The sequence below is a fragment of the Pangasianodon hypophthalmus genome, chromosome 19 (assembly GCF_027358585.1).
Source record: "Pangasianodon hypophthalmus isolate fPanHyp1 chromosome 19, fPanHyp1.pri, whole genome shotgun sequence".
Taxonomy (NCBI): Eukaryota; Metazoa; Chordata; class Actinopteri; order Siluriformes; family Pangasiidae; genus Pangasianodon; species Pangasianodon hypophthalmus.
This window is the reverse complement of record NC_069728.1, coordinates 6,551,209-6,568,664: the sequence shown is the minus strand read 5'-3', so window position 1 is coordinate 6,568,664 and position 17,456 is coordinate 6,551,209. Positions and strand designations below refer to the sequence as shown.

Sequence of the window (17,456 nt, the reverse complement as noted above, 5' to 3'; positions counted from 1 at the left end):
ATGTGCTTTTTTGCACCAAACATACCTTTTGGAATTATGGAATTATTATACCTTTTGGAATTGGTCTCATCAGATTGTAACACATTTTGCTACATGGTTTGGGGTGATTTCGTTGAGCTTGGATGAGAGAAAGGGCTTCTGTCTAGCCTCCCTACCCCACAGCCATTATGTGATTACTATAAAGCATGTGATTATTAAGTCTATTTCCAGACATTGTAACATTGTTATTTCAAGCTTGATAATGTCTTGTTCTGTTGGCAGATAATTTTGCTCATTGTAAGCTACTTCCAGCACTCCTTTTCACTGAAGTTAGCCATCTCTGGCTTTCCCTGCAGAAATGGCACAGCTTTCAGTAGATGACGGCTGCACTCATTTCACTGAACTGTATGAGTTCTTCTACTGTTTATTTCAAACGTGTTGCAGAGTGTATTTTGTTGCTATGTTGAGGACACCATTCTGGTTATTAAATGCAGATCTGTAAGTCCTATCATCCTGTACATTCCTCTGTGAAGAAAGAAAGAATTTCGTCCACCATCCTAACATCCAGCTTTCACTTGTGCTCCTTCTCAGACACTATATAAAAACTCATACTGGCCAAAGCAGTGTTATGTACATCTGTTTTACAGGTGATTAAGCCCACGTGCAGTTGAGACTCATGTTAAGAAATAACGAATATATAAAATTACTGCATAACCTATAAGTTATGGCCTGGAAAATAGCACTCTGCTTTTGGATTTTTTTGAATGACATGCCAAATAAAAAAGTGATAAAACTACTGGGCAAGCTAATGATAGAGTGAGAATGAATGTATGGGTATAGGAAGACGGTACAAGGTATAGGAAATGCAAAGAGGGGAGTGGCAGAGGGATCCTATAGAAATGAATATTTTTGTACCTGTAGGTGTGTCTAAAGCAAGAGTGTTAATTCAGAGGCCTGGTCATAAGATGCTTAGCATCTCCCCTACTCTAACTGGCAGGAAAACAACCAGTTCTTATCAGCCAGAAGCAAACGAGGGGAGGGAAGAGAGAGCAGCGGAGAGCTGTTGCTACTAACTGCAGGCCCTCAGTAATCATGGCTTTCCTCAAGCTTGGAAGACTTTGTCTGCTCCTGCTAATGTTCATGAACATGGTGAGTTACATTAGTCCAGTTGTTACTGCACTCCTACTTTTATATTGTACTTTAATTAGTCTTAAATTTATCAGCTTAATTGAACAGTCACAGAATTCAGAATGTTTCCTAATAGTTTTGGTGTGCATTATTAAAGTATATATTTTGTAAACAAATAAAATGCCATATGGAGCATTTGCATTTCAAAATGTATTTAATTCAGCAATGCAGAAGCAGTATTAAAACTGTTAAATGTGAATGTAACATAATAAATAAGAATACAACCATTTAACAGTAATGCATTACTTTGCAAACCTGTGCAAGTTTTAAATATTCTTGCATTTTCTAATATAATTTATATATCTGTATAGTAGACCTACTCTGGGCCTGTACCTGTAGGGGAAATACTCTTAGTTAACATTAAAGAAGCCAAAGTAAACATTTCCTTGCTTAATTCATATGCATACGTAATCAGCCAAATTATTCAATTACTTCTACAACTTTTTTGATGTTCCCTGTTGTTAGGCAAGCGTAGCAACAAGAAATACAACTCGCAAGGTATTCAAATCATCACATGACTGAACTTGGTCAAAGAGATGCAGCTGTTACATAAGACAACATAAAGATCAGCATTCCATTTGGCATTTACATGCAGTGAGACGTCATCTAAATTGAGTGAGACAAATATGTAAATATTTTTGTAGGGAAATGTGAGTACAGCATTACTGACCTACAATTAGGAGAAGATTTTATTTGATTTGCAGAATAAATTTTCTAACATACCCTACCCAGGGTGTATTCTCACCTCTTGACCAATGTGTCGCAGGGATGGGCTCTGGATCCACCATGATGTAGGAAAAAACAACTACTAAAGAGGATGAATGAATGAATGTTTTCTAACATTAGCTCTTTATTATTTAGGACACATGTTTTTGAGGTAGGACGTCTATAGGGTGTTGGGTGTGCTCATGTGTTTGAGGGTAAACAGTAAAGAAAGACTGTGTATGTAGGTAGCTAATAAAAGTTGATCATTTGCATAAAAGAAGATTAAAAGTATTAATCCTATTATATTATATATTTTATTATATCCTATTATATTATCCTTTTATAGTATATAGTGTATGGTTTTTTGAATAACAATTATTTAATTGCATAGTGAACATAGTGAACAAGGTGTGGTGACTTCCATGTAACACACCTGCTGTTATTTGAACCAGGTGTCTTCTTATCCAACCGTAGTGCAGTATTCATTCATTCATTCATTCATTCATTCAGTCACCTTCAGTAAGCACTGTCTTGTGATCAGGGTGATGGTTGATCAGGAACCTGTGCCAGGAACACTGGGTGGAGGGCAAGAATACACCCTGAAGAGGAGGCTGAGTTAGTCATTGCTGTATTATTAATTTTCTTTTTCTTTGGAATAGCCGGTCTAAGCAAAAAAAAAAAAAAAACTATCAACGAACTTGCCAGCCAACATATGAAAAGTTTCTGTTAACTCCAGAGAAGACAGACACACAAGTACACACAAACTCAGTCACATTTATAAATGTACAAATGACTAAAATCTTCGTGTTTAAGGCAACACAGACTGCAAATGGATTCAAGAGAAAGAAGCGGGAGTGGATTCTCCCACCAACGAAACTCAGAGAGAATGTTGACTACACAAAGCATGAATACATTTCAAAGGTAAGTATACAGTACACAGTTCAGTCATATAAGTGAAATGTAGGTCTGTGAAAGTATGTCAAAGGAAAGCCTGGGAGAAGGCAGAGAGAGCAGTTTTCTCACATAACTTTGACATGTTAAGATCAGTTTTAGAGTTCAGAGCGAGACTCAGCTCATGAAAAACACCCTAGAGACATCAGAGAGGAACTTGATTTACAGGTTTTTCAAACTTAAACATGTCACTGGCTAGCATAAATCAGGCAACATTTTCAAGTACATTCTATGTGCATGGACAAAACATTTTACTTCTTACTTTTGCCCAGAAGTATGAGACACTGGATGATCAGTCCTATGGTGACTAATTTAATAACCGTAAATGTTTTACAATAACAAGGAAACACAGCATCATTTACGAGATGTGACGAGATGAGATTCTGGTTTATCTTCACACCCTGGGTGAAGTAGACAGGATTATAGGAGCAGATCACCTGAATATTAAAAGTACATAAAAGTACACAACAAAAAAAAAGCACACAACATAAAAAAAAGCACATAACATAAAAGTCAGAATTGCTCTGCTTTTGCACAGCAATATGGTAATGAAGGTAAAAAACAACATACAGGAAGATGTTAAATATTTGGCTTTAGAGCCTGGTGAATGGTAGCTCAGGGCCTAATTTGAGAAACTATTCTGGCTCTACACAAACCTGAGTTCAAAGATTCTTTTTTTTTTCAGTGCAACATAAATAAATTTACAAACTAATGTGAAATTCCAAGGTGCATGACAAAGACAAGATTTATAAAAGATTTTAAAAAACATTTTTTTTTTAAAAAAAAAAAGGTGATAAAAAGGTGATTAAAAAAAGATGACACTCATAAAAAGTGACATCATAAATCTGAACTGTTTTAGGATTTTCCTATTGTTCAATCTAAAGATAGTTATTAGTGCGACAAAACCGATTATAAAAAGATTACATTTGGCACTTATGTATATAATATTAACCCATTGAAATCATAACATCCCCAATGTAGTCAATATGTCAATCTTTATTTGAAAAGTAGCACATTACTTAACTTTAAATTGAAATTTTACTACTTTTTTCAAAAGTAGCGTTTGATTACTTTACAAAGAAAATCGAAAAGTCTAACCAAAAGGCAGAGACAGGGGACAATCAACAAAAAGATGATGTACTGACTCGCTAAAATTGCTTTTCCAGATTTCCAAATTTGCTCTTACTTCATTTGTGGGTGCAAATAGAATCTTCAAATGAACTTTTCTGGCTTTGTTTGGGAAATCTAAGTGTAAAGAAACGTGCATTTGTCAGGTCAGGCTGGCGTGGTAAGTGCTCCACCTTGTGGAGGATCTTCCTCTTGTTAAACATGAGTGACTGAGTGAGTGAGGCACAAGCCAGATGCACAGGGGTTTAATGCATGCATGGATAGATAGATAAAAAAATAGATTTGTTTTATTTTGTTTTGTTTAGATCCGGTCTGATAAAGATTCTGAAGTCAAACCATTTGAGTACAGCCTGAAAGGGCCCGGTGCTGACAAGGAGCCATTTAACCTGTTTGTTGTCAACCCCAAAAACGGCTTTGTCAGAATCACAGGCATTCTGGACAGAGAGAAAGTAGCACAGTACAACGTGAGTTGGAAAACTTCAGAGACATTCATACTCTACTATATAACATATCATACTCTGTATAACACTGATCGCATTTTTTTCAGTCTTACAGTAATCATACTTACAATTTCCATTTGCAGTTATGTACAATCTTGCGTATTAGTTATAATCTTGACTGAGTGATATCTGTGCGATATTCACTTGTAGCTGACTGGGATTGCTAAGTACAAAGATGGCAGTTTGGCTGAGGAAGAAATCCAGCTGAAAATACAGGTTGAAGATGAGAATGACAATCCCCCAAAGTTCAAGTTATTCAAAGGTTCTGTATCAGAATGCAGCACAGTAGGTACGTACGCACTATGAATCCTCCCTTAACTAAAATCCCCTTGTCTGTAAAACAGACTACAGTGGATTTTTCCTCCTTATATAAAAATTCTGCCACACTGTATTGTGTTCTTTAATATCTGATAGCATGTTTCCGACAACACTGTAGGAACCGCTGTCATGCAGATAACTGCTGAGGATGCAGATGAACAGGGGACACCCAATGCAAAGATTGCATACAGTATACTGAAGCAAACTCCAGACGAATCTGGCACCATGTTCACCATTGACAGAGATACTGGGAAGATCTATGTTAAAGAACATACCTTGGATAGGGAGGTATGTGGTATTAAGATAATCTGTTGACTCATTTCTAACCACATAATGATTTTTTTTATGTGCTGCCATTTAAGCGATCTTAACTTTAAAGTAGCATTGTCTAATGAATGGAGGTCTCTTATCTCTGGTATATCTCCTACAGGTGCGTGATTCATACACTCTAATAGTGCAAGGTGTAGATATGGATGGTGCGCCGAATGGTAACACAGGAACCGGTACGGTGGAGATTAAAGTTTTGGACATCAATGACAATGTTCCTACTCTTGAAAAAGATGAGGTGACAAAGTAGCTTTATAATATTTTAATATACAGTATATGCACCTATTTCATAACTATGCTCATTTTATGTTCATTTTATGCCATTTTATCAGCTACACCTGCCACTCAAGTCAGCTTTATTTCTATAGCATGTTTCACAGAAAGCAATTAATGAAAATATATGCTTGAACAGTAATAATAAAACAAAAAAAGAAAAGACAATACCATAATACAAAAGAAAGTATAATAATAATAATAATAATAATAATAATAATAATAATAATAATAATAATAATAAAGTATTCAAAATAATTAATTAATACATGCACTTATCATTAGAGCATCAGAAAATAATGAAGCTTATAAATGAAGTTAAAAAACATCAAATTTTGGTTCACCGTCTAGAAAAAGACCTTTAATTACATATATAATATAATATAATATATAATCTTTATTAATGCTACAAGTAATTATCATTAACTGAATCACTTAACAAGATGTTAATACTTAAATATTAACATGGCTATTAATGTATGACAGAGTATATATATATATATATATATATATATATATATAGTAAAGTGTTACCAATATTCTGTCTAGATTCAGAGAGTTAATTACATAAAAATGGTATTCTAAGACGCCCTACCACCTACTACCTTTTTCATGTTTCTTCATACAGAGAGCAAACCAAGGCATGAGAGTGTAAGCTGTGTAGTGGATAGCACTCCAAAGTCTGATAGGATTGAAGGATTGAGGTTCCTAGATATAGTAAGAAACTCCGGCAGCAAAGTTACAAATGAGTAGGCTAGTTTCTCACCATCTGATAGAAAGCACAATTTTAGTTATATAGGATGTAAATGAAAGAAGGCTGTTCCATATTGTTTTAAAGGAATATCAATATAAATCAATATAATTTATCAATTTATCAATTTAAATCAATATAATTTATCAGGCCAAGACTTTGTACGGTATCGTTAGGTTTCTGACTACAGCGCTGCTGTTGAATGGATGTGTTTGGCTGCTTGACTGTGTCTCAATCCAGCAATGACTCTGAGGTGTTTAAAAAACCCTGCAACACTGCTGTACCTGACACATTAATACCTGCTCCTCACACACTAACATGCCACTTCAATGTGACTGTCAATTCTGCAATAATCAATCTTTTCATCAGTAGTCCTATATTGGTTCCTTTTTACTAATGGTTGAGGCAGAGGGTTATGCACACTTTCACTAATTGTATACGTACAATGTGACATTTATAGCAGTGTGCCTGATAAATAGGCCAATGAATGTAGCTACAGGGCACTAATATGCATTTTCCATTTTGTACAATTACAATTGAATAAAATTGTAAATAGGTATGATGCATGCTTAAATATTCGTGCATAAGTAATTGTCTACTGCATAAACTGTAAACGTTGGCTAAACAAACAGGAACTAGTGCTGAATGGACACATTTGTTAATGCAAAGCTTGCTTAATTTCCTACCAAAGAATTATATTGAGCTACTTGTGACAATTATGTCTTTGTCCCCTACTTTAGTACTCTGGTGCTGTTGATGAAGGTGCAGTTGATGTGGTTGTGATGAGAATCAAAGCTCTGGATAAAGATTTGAAGAATACTGATAACTGGCTGGCCGTCTTTGACATTGTCAAGGGTAACGAAGAAGAACTCTTCACTATAGAAACAGACCCCAAAACAAATGAGGGCATTTTAAAGCTTGTCAAGGTATACATGTTTAATGTTTGTTGTTGTTGTTGTCGTTATTATTGCTGTTTTTTTTTTTTACTCTCCTGAACAAATCAATTGTTCTAATCATATTTTCTTTTTTTCTTTTCATCATCTCTGCCATCTTACTTGATGCATGAAGCCTGTGGATTATGAAAAGGTCAAAACACTGGATCTTGGCTTGGCCATTTCAAATGTAGCTCCTTTTATAAATGGAACCGCACTGTCCTTGGGTCTCGGTTTCGATTTGAACAGGCCTGGAGGACCTGGAATCTCTGGTGGGGCAGGAGCTGGGGCAGGGGTAGGAGTCGGGGTAGGTGTAGGTGTAGGTGTAGATGTAGATGCAGATCTAGAAGCAGGGTTAGGATTAGGGGTTGGAGTGGGTGTGAATACAGGGGTAGATGTTGGAGTAGATGCAGGTGTAGATGTTGGAGTAGAAGCAGGTGCTGGTGTAGGAGGTAAACCTGGTGTCAAGCCTGTCACCAAGCCTGGAGGTAAACCTGATGGCAGTCCTAACGCCAAACCTGGAATTAAACCTGGTTCTAAACCAGACAAAAAGCCACCAACAGGAGGAAAGAACTATCCAATAAAAATCAGCGTAAACAACTTGCCTGAAGGCCCAGGCTTTTCACCATCTGTGAAGGAGTTGCCTGTGTCAGAGAACCCAGAGGAAATACATGTTCCCATGGTCATTGGTTCCTTTCCTGCCTTGGATCTTGATACTGGAGAAATTGCTGAAAATGTCAGGCAGGTTTGAAGATAAATTTGATAAATCAACTTCAGGATCTATGTGCAGCAGTCCTTAAAACAAGATTGCATTTACTCCCATGATTATAGCAGTCAGAAGAATACTCTGAGAACCTAAAACTTCTGAATGTACTGTTTGGGATGGATTTATGCCTTTATTGACATATTAAATTGCAAACGCAGGTATGCAAAAGGATATGATCCAGACAACTGGCTATCCATTGATGAAAAGACATCAGAAATTAAACTGACGAAGATACCAGATCGAGAGTCAAAGTCCCTGGTTAATGGAACCTACATGGCAAAGATCCTCTGCATGACACAAGGCAAGACAGATTGTGCTAAGATTTTCTTTGAGAAAATAAGAATTTGGTCTTTCACTTAATAGGGAAGATATAAACACTTACTATTCACATCAAACCTCAGAACGGGGAAAGAATGTGACTTTGACCGTGGCGTGTATGTTAGTGCCAGACAAGCTGGTTTGAGTATTTCAGAAACTGCTGATCACCTGGGATTTTCCCACACAAGAGTAAACATAGTCTAGACAGAATTGTGCAAAAAAAACAAACAAACAAAAAAAAAATCTCATGGGTGGCATGTCTGTGGGCAGAAATGAATTGTTAATGAATAATAAACATTTCTTTGAATTTCTATTATATAACTCAGATCCATTATATGCTCTAAATTCAATCTAAAAGAAAACACTTTAGACTTCCCCCCATTAATATCAGAACTTCTGAATGTCTCACCTCCAACTAAAGTCCTAAATATATAAAATAATATCCATATCCAACTCTACCATACCATGTGAAAAAAAATGGGAAGATGACCTAGCAATCACGCCCAGAGAAAATTTCTTACAGAATATTTCCTAAATAGATGTACAAGTCTGCAACTGATACAATACAAAATAATCCATAGAACTTACTACACAGGTTGTAGGATGTATAAAATGGGCTACAGGAAATCCGACATCTGCACACAGTATGCAGAAAATACACCAGACGATCACATACATGAGGTATGCACACCTGTTAAGCATTTCTGGAAAAAAAAAAAGCACTAAGGGAATATCTCATTTTCTAAATCACAACATCCCACTCTCCCCTTCACTCTGCTTACTCTGAGATATATCTGCATAACAGATATCTATATAACAGTCCTTCTTACAGTGCTAACCATCACCAAGAAAACCATACTAACAAACTGCAAATCAAGGAATAACATTAATATGAGACACTGGAAAAACCTAATAACTGACTACAGAACAATGGAAAAGCTCTCAGTCTCAATCAAAAATTAAACTACCAAATTTAACTCCTCCTGGACACCACTCATCACCTACATACACCAGGGAATCATTCGCAATAGCTAACAATACAGTCCCTACACACAAACCACATAACCACTACTATACCAAACTCTAGGGACTGTTGAGCATGAAAATCCCAAGAAATCAGCTTTTTTTTTTCAATATTCAAACCAGTCCATCTGGCACCAACAACCATTCTATGGTCAAAGTCACTGAGAGTACATTTCCCCCATGCTAATGTTTGATGTGAACATTAACTGAAGCTCTTGACCTGTATCTGCATGATTTTATGCGTTGTGCTGTTGCTACCTGATTGGATAATTGCATGAAAGAGCAGGAGTACAGGAATTCCTATTTAAAATGAGTCTCCTGTGAGTGTACTGTATATCTCATTATACTGTATTTGCCCTAAGTGTGCAATAGAATTTTAATTTTAATTTTTATCTATTTTTTTGACTTAGATGTGCCACCCAAGACAGCTACTGGAACAATAGCTCTAAAGGTGCAGGATTCCAATGACAATTGTCCTACACTGACCAGCACCTACCAGAGGATCTGTTCTGATAGTGAAGTGGTAAATGTGACTGCATTCGATGAGGATGACTATCCCAATGGAAAGCCTTATAAATTTGTTCTAATAGAGGAGGAGACTCATGGAAAGTGGGAGATGGTTCCTGTAAATGGTAAAGCAGACAGCTATTATTCTATATTATTTATGTTCCTGTACATATTGTTGATAATAAACAGTAAAACATTGTCCATTCTAACTATTAAAACAAAGATATGTATACTATTTTCTAAAACTTGTGATGCTCATTTACTTATTTCTCTTTTTTTGTTTAGAAACAACAGTGAGCTTCCATGCTAAGGAGTTTCTATGGGTAGGATTTTATGAGCTCAGTTTGGAGATTTTCGACAGGCAGGGTATGGGATGTAAAGACAAACAAAAACTTCAGTTAGAGGTGTGCACTTGTGAAAAAGGTGGCACATGTAATCTCAAACTAGCTCATCAGCATGGTTCTTCTGCCAAAGTTGGGTTTCCTGCCATTGGAGCACTTATTGGAGCACTAATTCTGCTCATGTGTGAGTTGAATCAAAGACATTCATACACAGTTTTCATGTTTCCTCCTGGTTTCCAGACCATCACCTATCATCTACGTTACAATATGCACAGAACTCAGTGTGCTGTTCTATACTGATAGCATGTTTTGCCTTTTTGGGATGTTTTCAGTGATTCCTCTGTTGCTGTTATTCTGCCAGTGTGGGACATTTGAGGAATTCTCAGAGCTGCCTTTCGATACAAAAGAATATCTTATCGAATACCACACTGAAGGCAAGGGGGAAGACAAGGTAAACTACGACTATTATACATTTCACATTTTTATGATGCAGCTACAGCATTCAAATAAAAAAATAAATGTGGATTTTGGTTGCAACTGAACTTAGTATGGAAAGTGGCAAACAAAATGCTTTTCACTTTATGGAAGAGGGACTAGTTAAAGGTGTCTGTCAAATTGCTTGCCAACTTAGTGATTAATCTTCAAGCCTACTGAGTTTTTCATGAGGCAGCTCCTTTCTGGCAACACTGCAACAATACTCTACTTTTACCATACCATACATTTCATTAATAACATTTGTCTTGCTTTTTTGCTCACTATACATATTGCAGGAGGTGCCTCCGTTGTTTGCGCCTGTTGTGGCAGACCAACAAACTGCGGCAGCGGTTGGTAGCGCTTACATGGTGCAAAGTGCACAGGGCTTTGACACCAGGGTGCTCAATAAAGAGCTAAATAGAGGGGTTATGGAGGTTGACAGCATGTCTGGCTATCAACACAACACAGTACAAGCTCAGCACTCCCTAGTGTCTACCCATAGAAACACTCTCCACTCTGCATCATTTCGACAGAAGGTACAGAATATTTACGAAGAGATGGCACTACCAGACGGCTATCTCCATGGATATTTCTCTCAGGTAGGAAATCAAATACATCTTATTCATATGTAGTAGGGATGTTCTGATCTGAGACTGAAATATCACCAGATCTAATGCTACAGTGGCCAATAAGTGCAAAGCATAATAACAAACCAGTCCAAAAACACATCAACCTGAGCTGAAAATGGAAACCAGAGGTCCTTAATAAACTTCGCATGCTTGTTGTTGATTGGACACGGTGTATAGCTATCACAAGGAAAAATAATTGCACTTTTTTTTAGTCTTTTACGTAGTTAGCCTAATGGCAATGATGTTATAGTGAAGAGCAATTCTTTCTTATGAGCCACCCAGCTTCCTCAAGGCTGGTTTCCAGCTTTCACATAGTCATATTAATGCTGTGCAAAATTGACAGCAAATTTGAAATAACATCATATGAATGTCCTTGATAAGAATACGCATGAATAAAAGCATCAGTAGATTTAGACATTTAGACTCATATTTCCTCTTATTGTAAACATCCTCCAGCTCTCCATTTTTAATGGCCTCTCAGAATGACGTGCTGTAGGCAATCAGCAACAAGCATGTCATGCTGAGTTAAGACCAATTTGGAGTTAATGCTGATGTGTTTTCAAATCTTCTGCCATGTTTTTGGTTTTGCTGTCTTGTTTTTGGCTAAGCTGTTGTGGTTTTGGTTTTTCTGTCATGTTTCCAAATTTGCTGTTGTGTTTTTGATCTTATAGTTGTGTTTTCTGATTTGCTGATATGTTTTTGGTTTGCTAATGTGTTTTGCACTTACGGGCCACCATACAGTACCAGTGTAAAACCGTGGATTGCATGGAATTGGATTTCACATAATTTCCAGTCTGATTCAGTGCTGTATTGCACGTTACTTTGACTGTCACAACATAAATTATGCACATTAACACAGGGGACAACTTGTCTTAAAGAATATCCATATCATGCCTCTGGTGTTTTATATTCCTTAGCAACAGCAGTTTGAAGAAAATTTGCCTGGTTACTAAGTGGATATTGGAACTGAATTAGTTATCAGCAGTATTTAGAGATCTAATATTCGTATCATATCAAAAATGAGATTGGGACATTCCTAATATATAGGCTTATTTTTACATGAACTATACATGTAATCACACAAATACTGAGCATCATGTCTTACTTTTCATTACAGAAAGCAAGGTTTCTGGCTGACTGGCCTGCTCTCAGTGACAGTCTGTTGGTGTATAACGATGAAGGTCAATACTCTCCTGTTGGCTCCTTAGACAGCTGCAGTATCCTCGAGGCTGATAATGACCTGGGTTTCCTCAATGACTTGGAGCCAAAATTTGTGAATTTAGCAACAGTTTGCAGTCCTCCACCACCCAAATTAGAACAAGCTGAACAAATTGTCAAGTCAGTGGATACCAGCGTCAAAAGCGAGAGTTCTGTAGCCACTAGTGCAGTTCAGGTTGTGAAATCTGATCAGCCTCCACCACAGCAAAGCCTGATCACCAGTGTTACCGAGACGATCAACAAATCAGGCAGCATAAATACAAGCTCGACACTGCTCATGCAACAGCAGCCTTTGTACTGCCTGGTGGAACATCAGGCACCAAGTGCTTTGCCTGTACAGGGAATGTACCTAATAAATGGGCTTGCAGGAACTCAGGGGCTAGTTCTCCAGGGTGGTAATATACTACAGAACGCTGTAGAACAAGAAATGTATCTGATTGATGGGATGTCTATGTTACAAGGAAATATAATGTTAGGCAACTGTCCAAATCTTGTCAATGCAGGTAGCTTAGCTGTCTCCTCTGTGCTAGTTCAGGGAGAGAAAGGCAGTCAACAAATCCAGGTTCCTCTACCTCAAGACGCACAACCAGGGGAATCAGAGAGAAAAACTGATGTAGAGCCGGGAAATGTAAAGAATACTAAGCCTGCAGTCAAATCAAAGAAATAAACATATGTACACTGACTTGCCAGTTTATTATAGTAGATACACCCTCTATCTTCACACCATCTGCACATATTACCTTGATTTATATATCAGGCAGGCAGGCCAGTTTTTTAGATCATCGTTTAGAATTCAATAAAGCATTGAAATGGTCACCTTAGCTGTCATCCTGGAATTTTCAAGCACAGCCATTTCAAAAAACAATCAGTTGCACAACAGTTTATGGTTCAGATAGGTGGCCAGAATTGTGAAAACCAGATAAGCATTAACCAGGCAAAACACACCTGATATGATCAATAGTACAGTAGGTGAAATGTCTTCTCAGAATGCACCATTGATTAGACTTAAGGCTGAAGACCATGTCGGGTGCTGATGTCAGCCAAGTACAAAAGTTCTGGATGAAAACTGGATGACTGAGTGGAGTAGAAAAAAAGTTGTCTGGTTATACATTCCTTTTGTTATTATGGTGATGGCAGGATCAGTATTTGAGTCCATGGAGCCATCCTCTGTGGTAGTGTAGAATGTATGAATGGTACTGCATATCTGAACATGAAGCTGGTGAGCATCTCTTTATGACTACAGTTTATCCGCACTACAGTAGACACGTCCTTGACACTTACAGCACATGTAGAGTCATTTCCTATTAAAGTGGATGGTGAGTGGGCATTGAACAGTATGTAAGAGGTAAATCAGGTATAAGATATAAGTGTATAGTAAACAGTATCACAAGAGTTATATTAAGTGTACAGTGAAGTAAATGAGCATTAGCAGCCGTGATGTTCAAGTATTAGAGAGTTCTAAGTTTTAAGTCAACCTGCAATGTGTATTTCTGCAAAGCATTTTGAGGAATAAACCAAATAATGCTGTTCTAAAGACCACAGGAGGCACAACACACTGTTAGATAGATACACCTCATAAACTGGCAACTTGGTGTACATGATCATAACAGAGAGCAGATTTATAAGGACCAGAGTGCTTCTGAGAATGATTCTGATGCAAGACAAACATAATTCTATAGAAACCACAAACCAAATTTCTTGCTCTCGCTGAAGGCAATGCTGATTTAAAAGAGCAGTTATATGGCTAAGGCAGCATAGTGATGCAACGTGTAGCGTTGGTGCCTCACAGCTCCACAGTCCCTGGTTCCATCTTGAGCCCAGGTTACTGTCTATGTGGACTTTCTATACATGTCCTCTCCATGTCTGCATGGGTTTCTTCTAGTTTCCTCCCAAAAACATGCCATTAGGTGTATTGGCTAAGATAGATTGCCCCTAGCTATGAATGTGTGTTTGTGCATAGTGCCATATGATGGACTGGTGTCTCATCAAGGGTGTATTCCCACCTTATGCCAAGTGTTCTTGGGATAGGCTCTGGATCCACTGCGACCCTGATACTACTTTGTGGTAGAGGTAAGCAATATGACAATTAAAGTAAAAAATTAAGGTCTACAGTGCTTGTCTGATTGCCAGTATATATATATATATATATATATATATATATATATATATATATATATATATATATATATATATATATATATATACATATACATATACATACAGTATATACACAGTGGGGTCCAAAAGTCTGATCTACTAGTGAAAATTCTTCTATTTTACATTCTTTTCTAATTTAATACAATAAATTTCATTACATATTATATTGTCAGCAAAAACTTGAGTGAAAATCTCTTTGAAATATTTACATGAATTTCAGAGTTTCCTTGTATTTGGTAAGTCCTCTTTTTTGCTTTAATTACAGTGTGCACTCGAGCTGGCATGGACTCCACAAGTTTGTGCAAAACCTTATGATCCAGTTTAGATCAAATCCCTCAGACTGTCATCTGAACACATGCTTCAGTAAAAGAGCTTATGCATGAGGAAAACTTGGCCTTTTGTACAAAACAGTTAACATGGTCAATATCACACATTTGCTTACATTTAAATAGGGACATAGAAATAGTGCAGAATCTTGAATATTAAATATTTAAGACGTTGAACATTTACTTTCTTTGTTTCAAATATTTCAAAATTCTAAAAAAAAAAAAAAAATCACAAATTTTCAATGTGTTCTCAAACATTTGGACCCCACTGTATAGACTGTATGAGTGTATATAATATTGCTGCTTTTTCTCTTCTTTGTTCAACCAGAGCCAGTGTATACTATCCTAAGGTGTACTTGTCATTAATTATCTGCTGTGTCATTATTCAAATTATTGCAGATGTGAATATAATTACATTCTTAATGTCTTAAAAAGATGTTATACAGATTGTGTATAAGTATTTTGTTGGGTGTTTTGGGGTTGAATTGTTGTCATTGTCAGAAAACAATATCATATACTGATGATAAAATGCAATGCATACCTGTAAAATGATGTTTATTTTCTTTGCAATAAAGTCAGTTTGGTTCCAATAAATCATCTGGACTGCCTTAGTTCAGTAGTAAAAGCAGTGCGAATAGTCACTAACAAAAAAAAAACAATTGAACATGACCTTCACACAGAACATCACACAGCCAGCTGGCTGAATTTTATTGTTAAATCAGGCTAGCTAAAACGTGATAAGCAGAAAACCATTAAGAATTGCATTGTAACCTACAGATGAGACAATTCTATCTAATGAGCCTGTCCTAACTATTCTCTAGCAGAGATAATGATTAGACTGCCACTTGTGCTCACAGTCAATGTATTTTACCCTTCAAGCAGGCCTGAGGTGATGTTTTTCTCCACAAAATGATACCATTCATTGGAAATCAAAATAAGATTAGTTGAGTCACTTACTAATAGTGTTGGTGGTTAATCAGATACACAAAGCTCATTAAGTCCTAAAAAAGATGGATATGAAAACTCACAGATGAGTCAGTAAAAGAGAGGATGACCAGTTATTGGGTATAAGCAGCTCCTGAATCATCGACTTCATCAGGACTTTTCTCCAGACGCGCAACAGAAAATGTTCGCCTTATCGTTAGGTGATCACAAGTTCAGATCCTGACGATGCTACAGTCATCTATGGCTGTAGAGAGCAAAATTGGTCATGCTCACAGAGTTCACTCTTGCCTGTCAATCACAGCAACACCAGCCAATCATGGGAGCCTGTAAGCTCATGTATGTGGAAGAGGACTGACAGCATTTGTGTTACACTGGCCTCTGACACAGCATGAGGAAATGTGTGTTAAGCTTCACCCTCCTCAGTTCACAGTTGTCATGTGGTAGAGGAGGGCTGGCAGGTGACAAACTGGTTAGGAAATAGGAAAAAAAAATTGAAACGTGAAATAGAAATGCTATTCTTGGGCATTTCTATTTCATGTCTTCTCAATGCCAACTTTCTTTCTCTATTTTTGCTGTTGGTGTCCTACGAGTCATATACAGTACCGTGCAAAAGTCTTAGGCACGTGCAAAGAAATGCTGTAGAGCAAAGATGCCTTCAAAAATAATGAAATTAAATGTTTCTACATTTAAAAAAATACTATAAAGAGCAGTAAACAGTAATAAATGAAACAAAGGCAATATTTGGTGTGACAGCCTGTTGCTTTAAAAAAATAGTAGTCTCAGGTACAGTGTGTGCAGTTTGATAAGGAAATTAGCTGTAGGTTTTACTGAGCATCTTGCAGAAGCAGCCACAGTTCTTCTGGAGACTTTGACTTTCACACTTGCTTCTTATTTTTGCAGCGAAACCCAGCAGCCTTCATTATGTTTTTTATCTGAAAAGTGTCTCTTATGTAATATGCTGCTTTCTTTACTGACATACAAACATTTTTTGTAACATTTAATTTTGTGCTGGAAAACTAATGTTTGGAATTCTAAAATGTTTTTGTACTGAATCAATAATGTAGAAATCATAAAATGAAAATCTGTAACAAAGTTTGTACTAAAAAAATATAGGGTGCCTAAGACTAGATCTCCTATCTGTGTATGCTTTCAGTGTGCGGAAAAAACTCTCCCACTCTACTAGACTCAGTATCTGAGCTGTACCATATGAAAAGGGGCCACTGATTTTACTCTCAGAAATTACTACAAATAGTGCTTTCAGATTATTATTATTATTTTTTGTATATAAGACAGACCACAAGGAACTGCCACAGCAAAGCACTCTGACACTCTGACATTCTGACACTGAATCATTCACTACGTCATTAGTGGACTGTCTTATCCCGGTGTGTGTATATCTATAGCAGTGCGTGTTTGTGTGTGTAATATATTGTACATCTGTAGCAGTGCGTTTGAGAACAAAGTTCACATAAGATGAGACAATTACAAGATTCACAAGACGATCAGTTTGCAAAATGATTGTGTTCCCTGTTCACCTCAGTAACCACTTCGACATAGCATTAAGCCCTGGTTCTTTGACAAGACAGATATTAACAAAGAAAGTTATAATTACGAAATGTGTCACACAGCATTGAAAATAAAATCTGAAAACTACGGAAAAAAAAAAAAAAAAAAGGTTACCAGGCATTTTGTTTCAGGCC

The 17,456-nt window shown here is 36.8% G+C and overlaps 1 protein-coding gene across 1 annotated transcript; it reads left to right on the top strand.

The window, feature by feature from the left end:
• Positions 1 to 938: 938 nt before the first annotated feature.
• Positions 939 to 14,482, top strand: si:ch73-74h11.1 (desmoglein-2.1). Its single transcript, XM_034313453.2, has 14 exons — positions 939 to 1,128; positions 2,686 to 2,793; positions 4,257 to 4,415; positions 4,602 to 4,740; positions 4,888 to 5,057; positions 5,200 to 5,334; positions 6,861 to 7,046; positions 7,189 to 7,793; positions 7,977 to 8,119; positions 9,570 to 9,791; positions 9,952 to 10,191; positions 10,340 to 10,458; positions 10,778 to 11,080; positions 12,228 to 14,482. The coding sequence occupies exons 1-14, from the start codon at positions 1,072 to 1,074 to the stop codon at positions 12,993 to 12,995; spliced, it is 3,354 nt and encodes a 1,117-aa protein (XP_034169344.2). The 5' UTR covers positions 939 to 1,071; the 3' UTR covers positions 12,996 to 14,482.
• Positions 14,483 to 17,456: the final 2,974 nt, after the last annotated feature.